Consider the following 16,141-nt stretch of genomic DNA (forward strand, 5'->3'; position numbering starts at 1 on the left):
GTCAGGGTGCCCTCACCATTTGGGAGAGTCAAGGTACCAGCTGTTCTTGCAAGTCTCATTTCAGTGCTTCCTCAAGAGGCTGTTTCGAGTGTTGAGAAGAGGAAAAACAATGCAATTATGCCAAACAGTATTGAGCAGAATAATTTATTTTTTGTTTTTCTTTTAAATCATTAATCCTCATTTGGAAGAGGTAGGTCCCAGCACCCAGCCCAGATCTCCTTTTCTGCAATAGTTATTTAAACTTTTTTTTTGTTTCCTTCCCTTTCTCTTTCTGAATTAAAAAGAACCAAAAAAAAAAAAAAAAACCACAAAAAACCTGTAGTCATCTGTTTTGTGTATGATCATAGGTTTATCTGGGAGTGAGGAGCTGTGACCAAATAATGACTAAGGATGTTGAAGATATGAAGGGAAAGCAAAATGGCTCCCAGATATCCACCTCTTACATGTGAGCCTGGTTTCATGAACCACACTCTTTCAAGTCCCCAAGACACTTAAATCTGAATATTTTGGTTAAAAATGAACCCATTGCCACCTCTTGTTTTCTCCAAAAGAGAAATCTGTTAGAATTCCTGGCAGGAACTTTCATAAATGCAGAGTATCCATGAGAGGCTCAGTGCATTTGGACATACCAAAGCTGGGCCATCTCCATCTCTCTGGGATGAATCCATCTCTTGGGGGTTTTCCTCCTTGCTCTGGCATGGCTCATCAATCTGTAGCCTGCTCTTCCCACCATACCACAGGGGCCTGCATTTCACTTCAGGTTCTACATAGAAGGGCACACATAGCCTACCTGCCATTGGGAGAGCATCAGGAGGCAGAGTACCTCCCCCAGCCTAGAAGGTTGCTAAGGAAAAGACAAAATTAGATCTATACTTTAAACCATTCACCAAAATAAATGTTAAGTGGATCATAGAACTAAATGTAAAAATTCCTAATAGTAGTAGCTTTTTGATGTATTCAAACAGATTTTATATTTTCTATAACTTTGTAGTTTGTTTTTAGATGAGGATTTTTTTCATAATTTCTAGCTCCCCTTATTGTTAAAGATATTTTTTTCACCTATTTGTGTATGTGTATGTTCCCAACATTTTTGTTAAATACCTCATCTAAGGCTGTAATTATTCCTATTTTGAGTTTTTTCTTCTTACCTTAGGTTGTGAGAAGTGTGATATTTCATCATCTACATAGCAGATGCCATTTTCTTCCTCAATTCCCTGGTCTCTAAAAGTTTTGGTTTTGTATTTCTCCATCTAGTTTATTTAACCCCTCCTCTGTCATGATGAAGACTTTTAAAATTTGGAAATGAAAGACTGTCACTGTTCACTCTTCTGAAATAGTGGATCAATGGGAGGAGCTCCTTGGGAATTTTGCATACAATGGGGCCTATCAATTGTGAGGACTAAATAGTTTTAGGGTGGCCAGAGGATCAGGCATTTCCTGGGGTTGAGGGTTATGGGTGTGCTGTGGCACCATCTAGAATGGATCTCAAGAGCAAGAAAAAGGGAACCTCCAGAACCACACTTGCCTCTTTACAGCTTCTGCCAAGTTCACATTTCCTTGGTGCCAAATAAGTCCCATGGCTGTACCTCAGTTTCTCATGGGTATGTGCTGTTCATCTGGAAGAGGTGCCATATTTGGGTAAGCAATATACAATCTAAAACAGTAGGTAGGTCTTTGGAGAGAAGGTGTTAGCTTTATGGCCTGGGGTGGAGTGGGTAATACACACCTGCAGGTATGCTGGCTATATTCCAAAGGGAAGAAATTAAGTATTTTACCTGCCGCAGGAACAGTAGCAGACTACCATTCAGCAGGCAAGGAGCGATCTCCTGTGATTTGTTCAGTGAAATAAGAAAGCATCATTCTATTAACTGAGGGGAAGGATAAAGTCCTAAAACTGTATTTTCAAAAATCAAATTATTCTTTTTTGAATGTGAATTAAAAAGCAATGTTCCTTCTCATTCTTTCAGAAAAAAAAAAAAAAAACACAAAAAAACAGCTTCTGCAGTGAGTCTATGCCTGGGTAACAAAAATACAAGAGGATCCCTCTCTGCCCCTGAAGCTTGCTGAACCATTGGTATCAAGACCAGCATGGCCCTCAGGATACAGAATGAATACCTTTCCTGTTTCTGCTCCTGAGAATAATGCAGGCAGTTTCTGGCAGGATGGTTTCTCTACAGGAAAGAACTTGTGAAGTAGAAAAAACATTTGGTAACTGCACTTGGAAGGGTCTGAGTGTCATCCTTTGCTGATTTTGCTTTTTTTAAAATATATATTTATTTTTTACTTTTAAGTGGACACAATGCCTTTATTTTATTTTTATGTGGTGCTGAGGATTGAACCCAGTGAGTGCCTCAAGTGAACTGGGTGAACACTCTACTACTGAGCCACAACCCCAGCCCTACCTTTTCTTTTTATACATTAAAATTGTAATGCATCTTCATTACAAAAATGACTCAAATACATAAAGTAAGTAAGGCATGAGTGGATTCCTGAACAGGGGCAGGGGAAGTACTGTGTACTGAGTTGACTCCAAGCAGGGGGGCTGCTTGGATTTGGCCTTCAGAGCAGTTATCTGACAGCCTAGTCCACTTCTGTACTGGGCCCAGCAAGTGTTCAGCTTCAGACCTGCCCACCACTTGGCATTTCTGCTCCATTGCTCATCCACAGAAACACTCAACTTGTTTCTTAGTCAGATGGTAGTTTTGTTTTTGCACTCTGTATACCACTGCTCTGTGGCTCAGAGCAGATCTGTTGCTCCACTGTCTGGCTTCCTGTCTTCTCCCCACCCCCCCATTTCTTCCCATGCAGGCCTGGCCCCCATCACCACACCACTTCCCCTTGCCTCTTGCTGTAACCTTGCTCCTCCCTCACCCCTTCTTGAAGTTCTTCTGGACGCCCAGGTGTGCTATGCACTTGCATCCTCTCTCCTGCACTACATTCCCACAAGCCCTCAGTCTTTCACAACCTCACACACATCCATTCCCACGGAGACCTTTTCTGTTCTTGTCCATTCATGCAGGGGCCATGACTCTGGCCATGCACCAACAGCAACAGCTTTGCCACACACTCACCCTCTATGGAACAAAAATCTCCCACAGCCAAACAGTGGACAAAACAATGACTTTTTTTTTTTTTGGTACCAGGGATTGAGCACAGGAGCACTGAGTCACATCCCCAGTCCTACAATGACTTGTTTCTAAGATGAGTTCTCACTATGTTGCTCAGGCTGATCCCTGGAAGGGGATCAATCCTCCTGCCTTAGCCTTCAGAATAGCTGGGACTGCAACTCACACCACATGTCTGCCTAAGTTTATTTTTTGCATCCTGGGGATGGAACTGTGGGCTTTGCATATGCTAAGCAAGCACTCTACCACTAAGCTACTTTTTAAACTTTTTTGAGACAGGGTCTTGCTAAATTGCCCAGCTTGGCCTTAACATGTAATCCTCCTGCCTTAGCTTCCTGAATAGCTGGGATTACAAGCTTGTGGCCACTGTGCCTGGCCCAGCTAATGACATTTTAAGGTCAACAAGAACTAAAAAAAAATGTATTGCTTAACAATTGTCTCTACAGGAAATATGAGTAAATTTTTTATAGTATGAAGAAAATTTTTCTAGTCATGACATAAAATCCAAATTTCTTAAAAAATGGAATCTTGGGGCTGGGGATGTGGCTCAAGCGGTAGCACGCTCGTCTGGCATGCGTGCAGCCCGGGTTCAATCCTCAGCACCACATACAAACAAAGATGTTGTGTCCGCCGAGAACTAAGAAATAAATATTAAAAATTCTCTCTCTCTCTCTCTCCTCTCTCACTAAAAAAAAAAAAAATGGAATCTTAACATTGAAATTTTACTTTTGGACTGGGCATAGCTCAGTGGTAGAGCACTTGCCTAGCATGTACAGTGGGTTCCATCCCTACCCACTTAAAATTAAACGTTTGTGTGGCATGTTCAAAAAAATGAACTTGTAAAGAAACACTAAGAAGGGGATGGGACTGTAACTCAGTGGTAGAGCACTTGCTTATCATGTGTGAGGCACTGGGTTCGATTCTCAGCAACACATAAACAAAACAACACTAAGAAAACATCCATCACTTAAGACAAAGTCTAATTTCCCCAGCATGAACAGGGAGCTAAAACCCACTAAGGACTTATACCCCAATAGTAAAACAAGAATGAGCAGCTTACAAAAAGAGAAAATAAAATTATCCAATAAACTATAAATTTGCCAAGGCTCAGTAAATTAAAAAAAAAAAAAAATAGCAATGACATTTTGCTACTCAGACTGGCATTTTAAAAATAAAGTTGGCAAGCAGGTAAGAATAAATAAGTATTTTGTATTATTGTAATAACAAATAGGAAAAAGCTTTTTGGCAGGAATAACTGGCAATGTATTAGGAATTTAAATATTTCCATTCTTTGACCCAGCAGTTCTTCTTCCAGGAATATATCCTAGAGCAATTCTTACCAGTGCTTCAAGACAAGGACAAAGTATTCACTGTGGCACTGTGGGTAACCCTGCATGCTGGAAACTTCTAGTGCCTATCATTGGAGCCACCAGGATATAAATGCCAGGACTGCTTACACGCTGGAGTGATGCCATTTTCCAGAGTGAAGTAGATGTATGCTGGATGGGTCAACATGTCTAAGACATGGTGACCAGTAAAAAAGCAGACTGCATAATTGCACAAAGAGCACAATAATACTTCTGCAAAAGAAAGTTGGGTTGCTTTTGCATAGAAAGCAATATGACCCCCTACTGAAGGGCAGGGAGCACTTTCACATTATATATAGATGCACATATTTTTAATGAGCATATATTAGTCTAATAAGCAGAAAAATACAAATAACAAATCATGATTAGTAAAGCCTTTCTCATAATTACTTTGAAATTTCTTATAATGAATGATGCATATAATTTATCTGTCCTTATTCATACATATAATGTATGAATTAAGTACCCCAAAAAGTCCACTATTATGGATAACAGCATAATTAGAGTTCCACTTGGTCACAACTTCCTTTCCAAACTCTGCTCAGCTCCAGGCACCGCATGACACCCCATGGATAAGAACTGGCTAACTGGGCCAAGTCTCCTGGTGGCCACAACCAGGACCCACAGTATTTGGAGAAATGGAAAGGGGAAAGCAGGCCCAGATATCCTCAAAGAATTTGACCACTCGTGCCAAAACAATCTCTCTCACTGACTTCCATGCTTCTTCCCAAATCTCAAGTTCATAAAAGGAGCCATGGTGTTCATCAGGGAGGAATAGGGAAGCTTCCAATGAAGACAGACAGCAAAGGTAAAGCAACCAGCAGGATGATACTTGAGGGTAGGAGAAACATTCACAACAAGCACAGGAGAGGGGCAGTGCAGAAGCCTCCGGCTTCACTCTACCCATGGTGTGGGACAACACTCATGTCTTGCCCTGCCTCTCCCGAGGACATCTACCTGTCATTTCTTCAGGGCTGTAGGCTGGTCCTAAGCCCCCCACCAGAAAGACAGTAGGTAGGGAGGCCCTGGATAAGTGATTACCATCAGCAACCAGATTACTATAAAGATAGAGAAAATCATATTTTAAAAGGGGGGAATTTAGGACTATTTCCAAAATGCAAAATTTCAATTGTCTCCCATTATTTGCACACATTTTTGTCAAGTCCAAACATAATTTAAAATGAGGTAGGTAGCTTCTCTCCTCATGCCTTTGTCTTTGTGGTGACAGTTGAGGCCTGTGCCATGAAAGCACTCATCTCCTGGGCAGGGGCAGCCCAGAGGGCGGGCACCAGTGGCTGGTAGAGCTTCTCAGTTGGCTATTTTCTCAATCTCGTCCAAATCATCTGTGTCCAATCTTTCTATCTTCTTATCTGCGGGGGGAGGGGGAAAGAAAGATGTGAAGAGAGACCAAAATGGGGTTGCCATGGAGACACAGCTGAAGTCACCCACAAGGACAGTGTGGCTGGAAAAGCGAAGACACAGGACCCTGTCCAAGAATGGGCCGCTCTTTGGGCCACAACAATGCTCCTTCCTCTTAACCCCAAAGGCTTCCAGAGCCTGAGCAGGGAGCTCTGACCAACATCCAAGAGCCCAGGGCCTTCAGCCTGGCCACAGGGGAATCATCATTAGAGCCCCTAAGCCCCCATCATATGTATGCTCCTTGAGAACACCCATCCAGCCAATGGTAGAAGGGAAGGGAGGGAGCATGTATAGGGACAAAGGCCTCTCTCAGGGCCACAGGAAAACTTCCCCTTTCCCCACATCCACCACAAAGAGGGTGCCTGCAGGAGACCCTCTGGGGACTCACTAAAATGTTCCTGGATTCTGTTCAGGATGTTCATGCTGTGCTTGCTGTCAACCATGTTCACAGCCAGGCCTCTCTTGCCAAAGCGGCCAGTGCGCCCAATCCGGTGCAGGTAGGTCTCATTATCTGGGTTCCCGTCCTTGTCCACAGGAAGATCGAAGTTGATGACCACAGACACTTGTTCAACATCGATGCCTGCACAAAGGAGGGACACAGAGGAGTCAGGGCCAAAGACATGGTCAACCATGCACCCACTCTGGTGGAGGGAGAGTCTGCAGCAGGTCACCTCTGGGGTGCAGGCACAAGAGAGGATACATATTACTCTATGTACCAGAACCTTGCAGATACTAAAACCATGAAACCACAAAGCAAGTCTTTGCTACACACGCAAGAGAGTCTGAAGACACAGCCACAGCCAAACACCTAGAGATGCCCTGGAAAGAGCTGACTCTGTTTTGAGTGTCTCCTTATACCTGGGCATGACTCTTGGCTTCTATAAATTCCCATCACCCAAGGGAAATCCCATCTCTCCTGAAAAGGATTATCCCCGCCAACCCCAGAGGGCTCCTAGAGACCATCCAAGTCTCCTGGATGTAAGGACTTCTCTCGCTAACAGGGCTGGATGCCTGAGCCTAGGATTCCAGGACAGTCTCTGCTTACCACGAGCACACACATTGGTGGTCACCAGAACCTTCTCTTTGCCCTCTCGGAAGCGCTCAATCACAGCAGCCCTCTGCTCCACCATCATTTCTCCACTCAGCAGAGCCACCTGGTGGCCTTCTTTTGAGAGCTCTGCTGCCAACCAACTAGCTGTTTTGCGGGTCTGGAAGGAAAATTATTTGAGAAATGAAGGTACTGAAAGAGACTGTTTTTGATCTGGAAGACTCTATCTGAAGGATTAAATTTCCTAAAACTGCCAACCCGATGTGGTACAATAGGAAGTAACTATGTCACCTGAGTAGTAATTTTACAAAAACGTTCATACTACAAAAATATTTTTATATAGATTTTCAGATTGACACAATCTTTATTTATTTATTTTTTTTGTGGGCTGAGGATCAAACCCAGTGCCTCACACATGCAAGGCAAGCACCCTACCACTGAGCTACAATCTCAGCTCCATACTACTATAAAAATATTTAACTTGTATAGATCACAAGGGAGAAAGTCAGGCACAGAAGCCCATGTCTATAATCCCAGCTATTTAGGAGGCTGAGGCAGGAGGATCATAAGTTCAAGGCCAGCCTCATCAATGTAGCAAGAGGCTATCGCAAAAAGTAAAAGGGCTGGGGATATAGCTCAATGGCAGAGTAGCTGGCTAGACCTTGGATTCAATCCCCAGCACTGCAAATAACCACCCCCCCCAACAGAAAACAAAAGCCAGCCCACCAAAACAACAAAAAACAAGAGGGAAAAGCAAACAAATTATGATTATGAGCCTAGACTCTTAAGATGTCCATGTGATGAAAGGCATTCAGAAAGGTCAGGGGATGGTTCTGGATTAAGGGAGTCTCAAGAGAGATGACAATTAAATGTAAGCAATCCTGGGTTGACTTATAGGTTTAATACAACAAAAGGCAATGAAGAACATTTCTGAAGAAGGTAGAATATGAAACTGTATTTGAGAAAATGTTATTGTATCATTGTTAAAGGAATGAACGTGGCACCGTGGTCAAGTGGGAGAATATCTCCTTCTTAGTAAACATTTTGAGTATATGATGTCTACAACTAACTTTAAAATGATTCAGCAAAAAGAAAAAACACACCCAGGTTCAGTGGCTAACATCTGTAATCCCAGCAATTTTGGAGGCTGAGGCAGAAAGATATCAAGCTAAAGGCCAGTGACTTAGAAGAGCCTGTCTCAAAATTAAAATTAAAATAAACAGGGGGCTGAGTATATAGCTCAGTTGGTGGAGTGCTTGCCTCACATGCACAAGACCCTGGGTTCAATCCCCAGCACCACCAAAAAAAAAAAAAAAGAGAGAGATATAAAGACAGAGAAAAGTAGACGCAGACCAGTGTGGGGTATGAAAGTACTTTTTAAATTTTTTCCACTTTTTTTTTTTCAAAATGTTTTAATCTGAAGTGGAGATGGAGAGAGGTTTTACTGCTTTAAAAAAAAAAAAAAAAAAAACCAAAAGCAAAGCTAATCAGAGTTACAGATCTTTCAATAAGAGAATGACTTGTCTTAGTCTTATATTCTCATATCCATGGCATTTGTACCATTTTCTTTTTTTAAGGTAACGGGGATTAAACCCAGTGGTGCTTAACCACTGAGTCATATTTCCAGCTCTTTATTTTTTGAGATAGGGTCCCGCTACAATGTTCAGGGCCTCACTAAATTGCTAAGGCTGGTCTCAAACTTGCAATCCTCCTGTCTTTACCTCCCAAGTCACTGGGATTACAGGTGTATGCCACTGCACGCAGCCTTTAGTATCATCTTGAAGTGTTCTTCAGAGATCTTAAATATTTTTAAAAAATATTTATTGTTAGTTATAGGTGGATATAATATCTTCATTTTATTTTTATGTGGTGCTGAGGATCGAACCCAGTGCCTCTTGCATGGTAGACGAGCGCTCTACCTCTGAGCCCCAGCCCCAGCCCCCAAAGATCTTAAATATTTACTCCTAATTTGTTCATTTTGCTTTATGTGTGTGATTTATTCTTCCATTTTTCAAATGTTTCTTGTTTGCAGTTGGGAAACTGTGTGTATTAATTTTATAACCACTCATCTTGTTAAATTTCTTATTTTTCCACAAATATCAGCTTATGCTCATGTTTTCCAATAACATATCACGTACAAATAAGATATACAGTACAGGAAGCTCTGTTTACCCTATGTATCTCAGAAACTGTCTCCTTATTTCTTCAAAAACTACTTCCTTTCTTGGCACACACTGGAACCTGCTCCTCCTCAGCACAGAGGTACAGCTGTGCATTCTATTTGTATAGCTTATTTTCCTAAAGGGGAAGGGGGCAGGGCAGCCCTGCAAGTGCTACTCACATGGCAGAAGATCATGGCTTGTGCGATGGTGATGGCCCCATACAGGTTGCACAAGGCCTGGAACTTCTCGTCTCTGTTATTGCACAGGACATAATACTGCTTAATGGTGTCCAATGTCTCCTCCTCACGCTTCAGTTTGATAATGTTGGGGTCTGGGACCACTTTCTGGGCAAACTTCCACACAGAGTCTTCAAAGGTGGCAGAGAAAAGCAACATCTGGCAGTTCCTGGGCAGCATCCTGCAAGGTGAGACCCAGGCACTTTATACAGCATCCCTGGGATAGAGAGAAGAAGCAGGTCCAGGGTTGCATAGGGGTGGGTTAGGGTCCCAGATCTCCTTTCCCAACCCAGGCTGGGAGGATGGTCAGTGCTGACGTGAAAATGGCCCACCAAACAATTGCTTTTTCAAATATCAGAGTAAAAAATGCAACAGCGGGCTGGAGTTATGGCTCAGTAGTAGAGCACCTGCCTAACGTGTGTGAGGCCCTGGGTTCAATCCTCAGCACCACATAAAAATAAATAAATAAAACTGTACATAATACAACTTAAAAAATATTAAAAAAAAAAAAAAGAAAAAGAAAAAGAAAAAGAAAGAAAAAATGCAACAGAAGCAAGCGGGGCATCTGAATTTCCTCCTCACTCTAGTTCTTACCTCTGGATGCGGATGCTCTGATCTTGGTGGCCTTGAGTGGCTATCATCACGTCAGCCTCATCTAGAACAAATACCTTGATCCTCTTAGGGTCAATGAACCTGAGCTTGGAGCACCAGTCCAGGACAGTCCCAGGGGTACCAATGACAATCTGCTCACTGATCTTCTGACCCCTTTCCACTGTGGAGATGAAATGTTTTCTGTGGGTATTTCTTTTTTTTTTTTTTTTTAATATTTATTTTTTAGCTTTAGGTGGACACAATATCTTTATTTTATTTTTATGTGGTGCTGAGTATAGAACCCAGCACCCCATGCATGCGAGGTGAGCGCGCTACCACTTGAGCCATATCCCCAGTCCTTTCTGTGGGTATTTCATAGGCAAAGCCAGCTCTGGAAATCAAAGTCTTGCCTATCCTTCCAGGACTAGCAGAAAAAATTAATTTCAGATTTCAAAACACACCTGAGTGTTGTCTCAAATCTTAGTTTCTTCTATTGTGAAACGAGTAGAATGGCATTGTGATCATGATTAAATTCCATGCCATGGACCCTCAATAAATGTTCTACATTCTCCTATAACTTAACATCATACAATTCTCTTTATGATTACTCTTCTTCCTTTTCTATCATCCATTCACCCATAATTCACTTACTTCCTCCTTTATTGGTAGTTGTGACAAAATTTATTTATCAACTGGCAAAATTTATTGCTCTATTCTCTGGTCTCTAGACATTCTATCTGTGTAGCTTATTTTCCCTAAAATATGGAGCTCTTAAATTAACAAAATACTACATTATCCTAAACTATAGCTGGTTGGAATTGAAACTGTTACAATCATTTATCATATTTTCTAATTTATGTGCCCACTGACCAACACTTCCACTATTAGAAATTAATCCTGCAAGTACAGTTGATGTGTGAAGTAACATGTGCAAGAATACACACAGGGGCTAGGATTGTGGCTCAGCAGTAGAGCACTCGTCTAGCACATGCAAGGCCATGGGTTTGATCCTCAGAACTACATAAAAATAAATAAAGGTATTGTGTCCAACTAAAACTAAAAAATAAATAAACAGAATACACACAAAACATGATGAGTAAGATAAGATACACCCAATGTATGACACCAATGATACTTAGGAACTGAGATGAAATAATCTCCAAAACATATTATTAAAAGTGAAAAAAAAAAAAAAAAAAAAAAATGGGGCTGGGGATGTGGCTCAAGCGGTAGCGCGCTCGCCTGGCATGCGTGTGGCCTGGGTTCGATCCTCAGCACCACATACCAACAAAGATGTTGTGTCCGTCGAGAACTAAAAAATAAAAATATTAAAAAAAAAAAAAATAAAAGTGAAAAAAGCCAGATGTGAAGCACTTGCCTTTGGTCCCAGCTACTTGGAAGGCTGAGGCAGGAAGATCAAAGCCAGCCTTAGCAAGTTAGCAAGACCCTGTCCCAAAATAAAATAAAAGGGAAGGGGGATGTAGTTCAGTAGTAGAACACCCATGGATTCAATCCCCATTACCACAAAAAAAAAAAAAAAAAAAAAAAATTTTTTTTTTTTTAAATTAGCTGGGTATGGTGGCACATGCCTATAATCCCAGCTACCCAGGTCTCTGAGAAGGAGAATCATATGTTTGAAGCCAGCCTGGGCAACAGACTGAGACTGTCTCAAAAAGAAAAACAAGAGCCAGGATAGCAAGTTCAAAGCCAGCCTCAACAATAGTGAGGTGCTTATTAGCAACTCAGTGAGAGCCAATCTCTAAATAAAATACAAACTAGGGCTGGGTGGCTCAGGGGTTGGGTACCCCTGAGTTCAAGCCCCAGTACCAAAAAAAAAAAAAAAAAAGAAAAGAAAAAAAGGGCTGGGCATGTAGCTCAGTGGTAGAGCAGCCCTGGGCTTAATTTCCTAGCACTGCAAAAATAGATAGATAGATAAATAAATTTAAAAACAAATACATGAGCAAATATAAAAAGATTTGCTAAAAAATGTAAAATAAGAATGTCAGGGCTGGGGTTGTGGCTCAGCGGTAGAGCACTCACCTAGCACGTGCAAGGCCCCGGGTTCAATCCTCAGCACCATATAAAAATAAATAAAATAAAGATATTGTGTCCAATCAACTACAACTAAAAATAAATATTAAAAAAAAAAAGAATGTCGGGGCTGGGGATGTGGCTCAAGCGGTAGCGCGCTCGCCTGGCATGCGTGCGGCCCGGGTTCGATCCTCAGCACCACATACCAACAAAGATGTTGTGTCCGCCGAGAACTAAAAAATAAATATTAAAAAAAAAAAAAAAAAAAGAATGTCATTCTTATTAATTTTGTATTGGAAATATACCTCTTATAGTGCTGGGGTTCTGGCTCAGTGGTAGAGCACTTGCCTAGTATGTGTGGGGCACTGGGTTTAATGCTCAGTACTGCATATGAATAAATAAAATAAAGGTCCACTGACAACTAAAAAGCATTTAAGAAAAAATTATTTACATTATATGTAGTGAGTTTGTTGCTGTTATTTTTAAATTAATAAGTACTTTAAAGTTTCTCAGTTTTAGCTTCTACTATGGTTAATAGCAATAAATATAACCTACAAAAAATAAAAAATGCTTTCCTCAATAATATTGAATGTAAGAGAATACTAAACCAAAAAACTTGAGAACTGCTGCTCTATATAAGCAATTATAAACTGCTGGGGACAAGGGAATGTCTCTCTTTTCAATTTTTGTTTTCTGTTTTTTAAATTTTTATTTTTTTATTTTATTTTTTTTTTTTAAAGAGAGAGTGAGAGAGGAGAGAGAGAGAGAGAGAGAGAGAATTTTTTTTTTTTAATATTTATTTTTTAGTTCTCGGCGGACACAACATCTTTGTTGGTATGTGGTGCTGAGGATCGAACCCGGGCCGCACGCATGCCAGGCGAGCGCGCTACCGCTGAGCCACATCTCCAGCCCCATAAATTTTTATTTTTTTATATATATATATATTTTTAGTTGTTGACGGGCCTTTATTTATTAATTTATATGTGGTGCTGAGAATCGAACCTAGTGCCTCATACATGCTAGACAAGCGCTCTACCACTAAGCCACAACCTCAGCCCCATGTTTTTTTTTATTTTTGGTACTGAGGATTGATCTGGAGGTACTAAACCATGAGCCACATCCTCAGCCCCTTTTTATTTTATATTTTGAGGCTGGCTTTGAACTTGTGATCCTCCTGCCTCAGCCTCCGCAATTGCTGGGGATTTTGTAATGCCAAACTATTTCCTAAAACGACTATACCAATGTATACTCCCTTCCAGGAGTGTGCGTGCACTTCAGTTCTGTCTTCACGAATATTTAGTATTATCAGATACTTTAATTTTTTCTCAGCTTAGAGGGGCATACGGTTTCCATTTCTTTGTTTCCCAGAAGCCCAATTAGGCTCATCATCTTTTCATGTCTATTAGACATCTGAATTCTTTTTTGTGCAGTGGCTGTTCAATTGGGTCTCTTCTGTCCATTTTCCTAGTAGATTGATTGTTTTCTTATTGATTTGTAGAAGTCCTACATATTCTGATACTTTCTTTTCTTATTCTATTTATTTATTTATTTATTTGGTCGACACAATATCTTTACTTTACATGTATGTGATGCTGAGGATCGAACCCAGTGCCTCGTGCATGCTAGGCAAGCACTCTACCACTGAGCCACAACCCCATCCCCTATTCTGATACTTTCTAATGACCCATTTCCTAAGGAATCTTTCAAATCCTCCCATGCTCCCCTCTTCACTTTAACCCATACTTTCTACAGCACACATAGAAGAATTGAAGGAGGGATTTCTGATTTGAGTATGAATGTATTAACTATGCATGCTCTCAGTTTCCTCTTAGTAGGGCTGATTCATACAGTTAATGGAAGGGATCTGACCCCAACCTACCATCCCCAGTCCTGCGAATTCAATACCTCTTTATTGGGTAGATCCAGAACTATGGATGCCAAACTCAAAATTCCTTCTTTTCAATGAAGAACTGAAGACTCTAGGAACTTCATGAGCTTCTGTTTAACAACTTAAAATTTTTTTAAAACTAGAGAGGAGGAACAGGGATGTAGCTCAATGGTATAGCGCTTGCCTAGCATGTGCAAGGCCCTAGGTTTGATCCCCAGGACTGAGGCAGGGGACTGGAAAGTACAGCTTACACATCAGCAAGTATTTAAACAGACACAGTAAAAGCACTAGGGTGAGACTGATCTAAAAAGCTGAATATGAGCTGGAGATGTGACTCAGGGGTAGAACACATGCCTGGCATGAGCAAGGCCCTGTTTTTTTTTCTTTTGTTGTTGTTTTAATATTTATTTTTAGTTATAGTTGGAAACAATACTTTTATTTTGTTTACTTATTTTTATGTGGTGCTGAGAATCGAACCCAGGGCCTCACACGTGCTAGGCGAGTGTGCTGCTGCTGCTGCTGAGCCACAACCCCAGCCCAAAGCCCTGGTTTTGATCTCTGGTGCAAAAAGAAAAGAAAGAAAAAGAAAAAATTATTTGTACCCTCAAAAGCTGAATATGTTCTCAGCTTCAAAATCCAAATAGCAGCTACCTTCCCCCACTGCTCACTGTTTGGATCTCATTCCCGATACTCACATTTATTGCCTCGAACAGCATAAGCAAGCTTTAGTTCTGGATGAAATTTGCCCATCTGCTCAATCACTTTTCCTGTTTGAAGTGCCAATTCATATGTAGGGGAGAGGCACAGACACTGACAGAAAAATCATACAGGATGAGTTTAGTAGCAGAAAATAGGTTCTAACACAAGTATGTAGTTATTATGACTTGAACAATGCAGGGAGTCACAACCTCCCACTTTCCAATAGTGGACTGAAGTCTTCAGTAGGGAGCCCTAGCTTGATGGGATCCCTGGCATGGTGGAGGCCTTTGTAAGACGCTGCTTTCAAATGAATTCTACTAGGTTGAGGCCTGGTGTGTTAATCTGTTCTGCCTGAGCCATGGCCTAGGCTGTCAGTAAAGGCCAGGGTTCTCATTAATCCTCCCACCAAATGGCTCCTTCCCAGGGCAGGCAAGCCCCCACCCCCAGGCTTCCAAGCCCTCACCTGAGGGTATCTGTCTGCTGGTTCTACTCTGCTAAGCATGGCCAGGACAAAGGCAGCTGTTTTTCCAGTGCCAGACTGAGACTGGGCAATCAGGTTCTGTGGACTGGATTGACAAAGAGCAAAAAAGAAATAAATATTGGTTGAACATAATAAAATATCAAAATGTTCTTTCTGGGTAGAAGGAATATTTCCCTCTTTATGCTTCTCTGTATTATCTAGATCTTCTGCATTGAATGCAAATTACTTTAATATATTTTTATGTTATTTAAAAATTTAAATAGTCAAGGAAATGATTGTTTTAGATGGGTTCACACACACACACACACACACACACACACACACACACACACACGCAAATCCTCATTCTTGACTCTAGCATAACTAAAGTGCCCTAGTTTTATATCCCAAGGGCTCCAGGGAAATCAAAAGTACAGAGCAGATCTGTGCCAGACAAGTCCCCATTTTCTGCTGAGCCATAATGTGTCTTGGATCTTGGCTCCTTCTGCACTTTCCCTTTTCATATCTTGTTATTATTTTTTTTTTGGGGGGGGGTGGTTGGGTGGGTAGTGCAGCACTGAGGATAAACCAGGGCCTTCCACATACTAGGTAAGCACTTTAAAAAAAATATATTCATTTTTTAGTAATAAGTGGACACAATATCTTTATTTTATTTTTATGTGGTGCTGAGGATCTAACCCAGTGCCTCATGCATGGTAGGTGAGCCCTCTACAGCTGAGCCACAACCCTAGCCCTAGGCAAGCACTCTTAACATTGAGCTCATTCACAGTCCTTTCATTTAAATTTTACTGAGACAGAACCTCACTAAATTGTCCTAGCTGGCCTCAAACTTTCAATCCTCCTGCCTCAGCCTTTCAAGTCATTGGGATTATAAATATGCCTGTCTATTCTTTCTTAATGGGGGTGGGGGAAAGCAACTTAATGAAGTCTTAAACAACATAGCATAACCTTGTTTCAAAATAAAAAATAAGGGGCTGGGGTTATAGCTCAGTGGTAGAGCACTTTCCTAACACGTGATGAGGCACTGGGTTCAATCCTCAGCACCACATAAAAGTAAATAAATGAAATAGCTGGGCGAAGTGGTGCACGCCTGT

At 41.2% G+C, this 16,141-nt stretch overlaps 1 protein-coding gene across 3 annotated transcripts in view; it reads right to left on the reverse strand.

The window, feature by feature from the left end:
• Nucleotides 1–193: 193 nt before the first annotated feature.
• Nucleotides 194–16,141, reverse strand: part of LOC113190080 (ATP-dependent RNA helicase DDX19A) — a 27,878-nt gene continuing 11,930 nt past the window's right edge. For all 3 annotated transcript variants that reach the window (XM_077792941.1, XM_077792940.1, XM_077792942.1), the window contains 7 exons: nucleotides 15,030–15,132; nucleotides 14,563–14,677; nucleotides 9,952–10,129; nucleotides 9,301–9,538; nucleotides 6,957–7,119; nucleotides 6,300–6,491; nucleotides 194–5,862 (listed from right to left, as the gene is read on the reverse strand). In XM_077792941.1, the coding sequence (XP_077649067.1) occupies nucleotides 5,801–5,862; nucleotides 6,300–6,491; nucleotides 6,957–7,119; nucleotides 9,301–9,538; nucleotides 9,952–10,129; nucleotides 14,563–14,677; nucleotides 15,030–15,132 (1,051 nt within the window). In that variant the 3' untranslated portion in view covers nucleotides 194–5,800. The remainder of the gene's footprint in view (nucleotides 5,863–6,299; nucleotides 6,492–6,956; nucleotides 7,120–9,300; nucleotides 9,539–9,951; nucleotides 10,130–14,562; nucleotides 14,678–15,029; nucleotides 15,133–16,141) is intronic.

This window comes from Urocitellus parryii, chromosome 15 (genome assembly GCF_045843805.1).
Source record: "Urocitellus parryii isolate mUroPar1 chromosome 15, mUroPar1.hap1, whole genome shotgun sequence".
Lineage (NCBI taxonomy): Eukaryota > Metazoa > Chordata > Mammalia > Rodentia > Sciuridae > Urocitellus > Urocitellus parryii.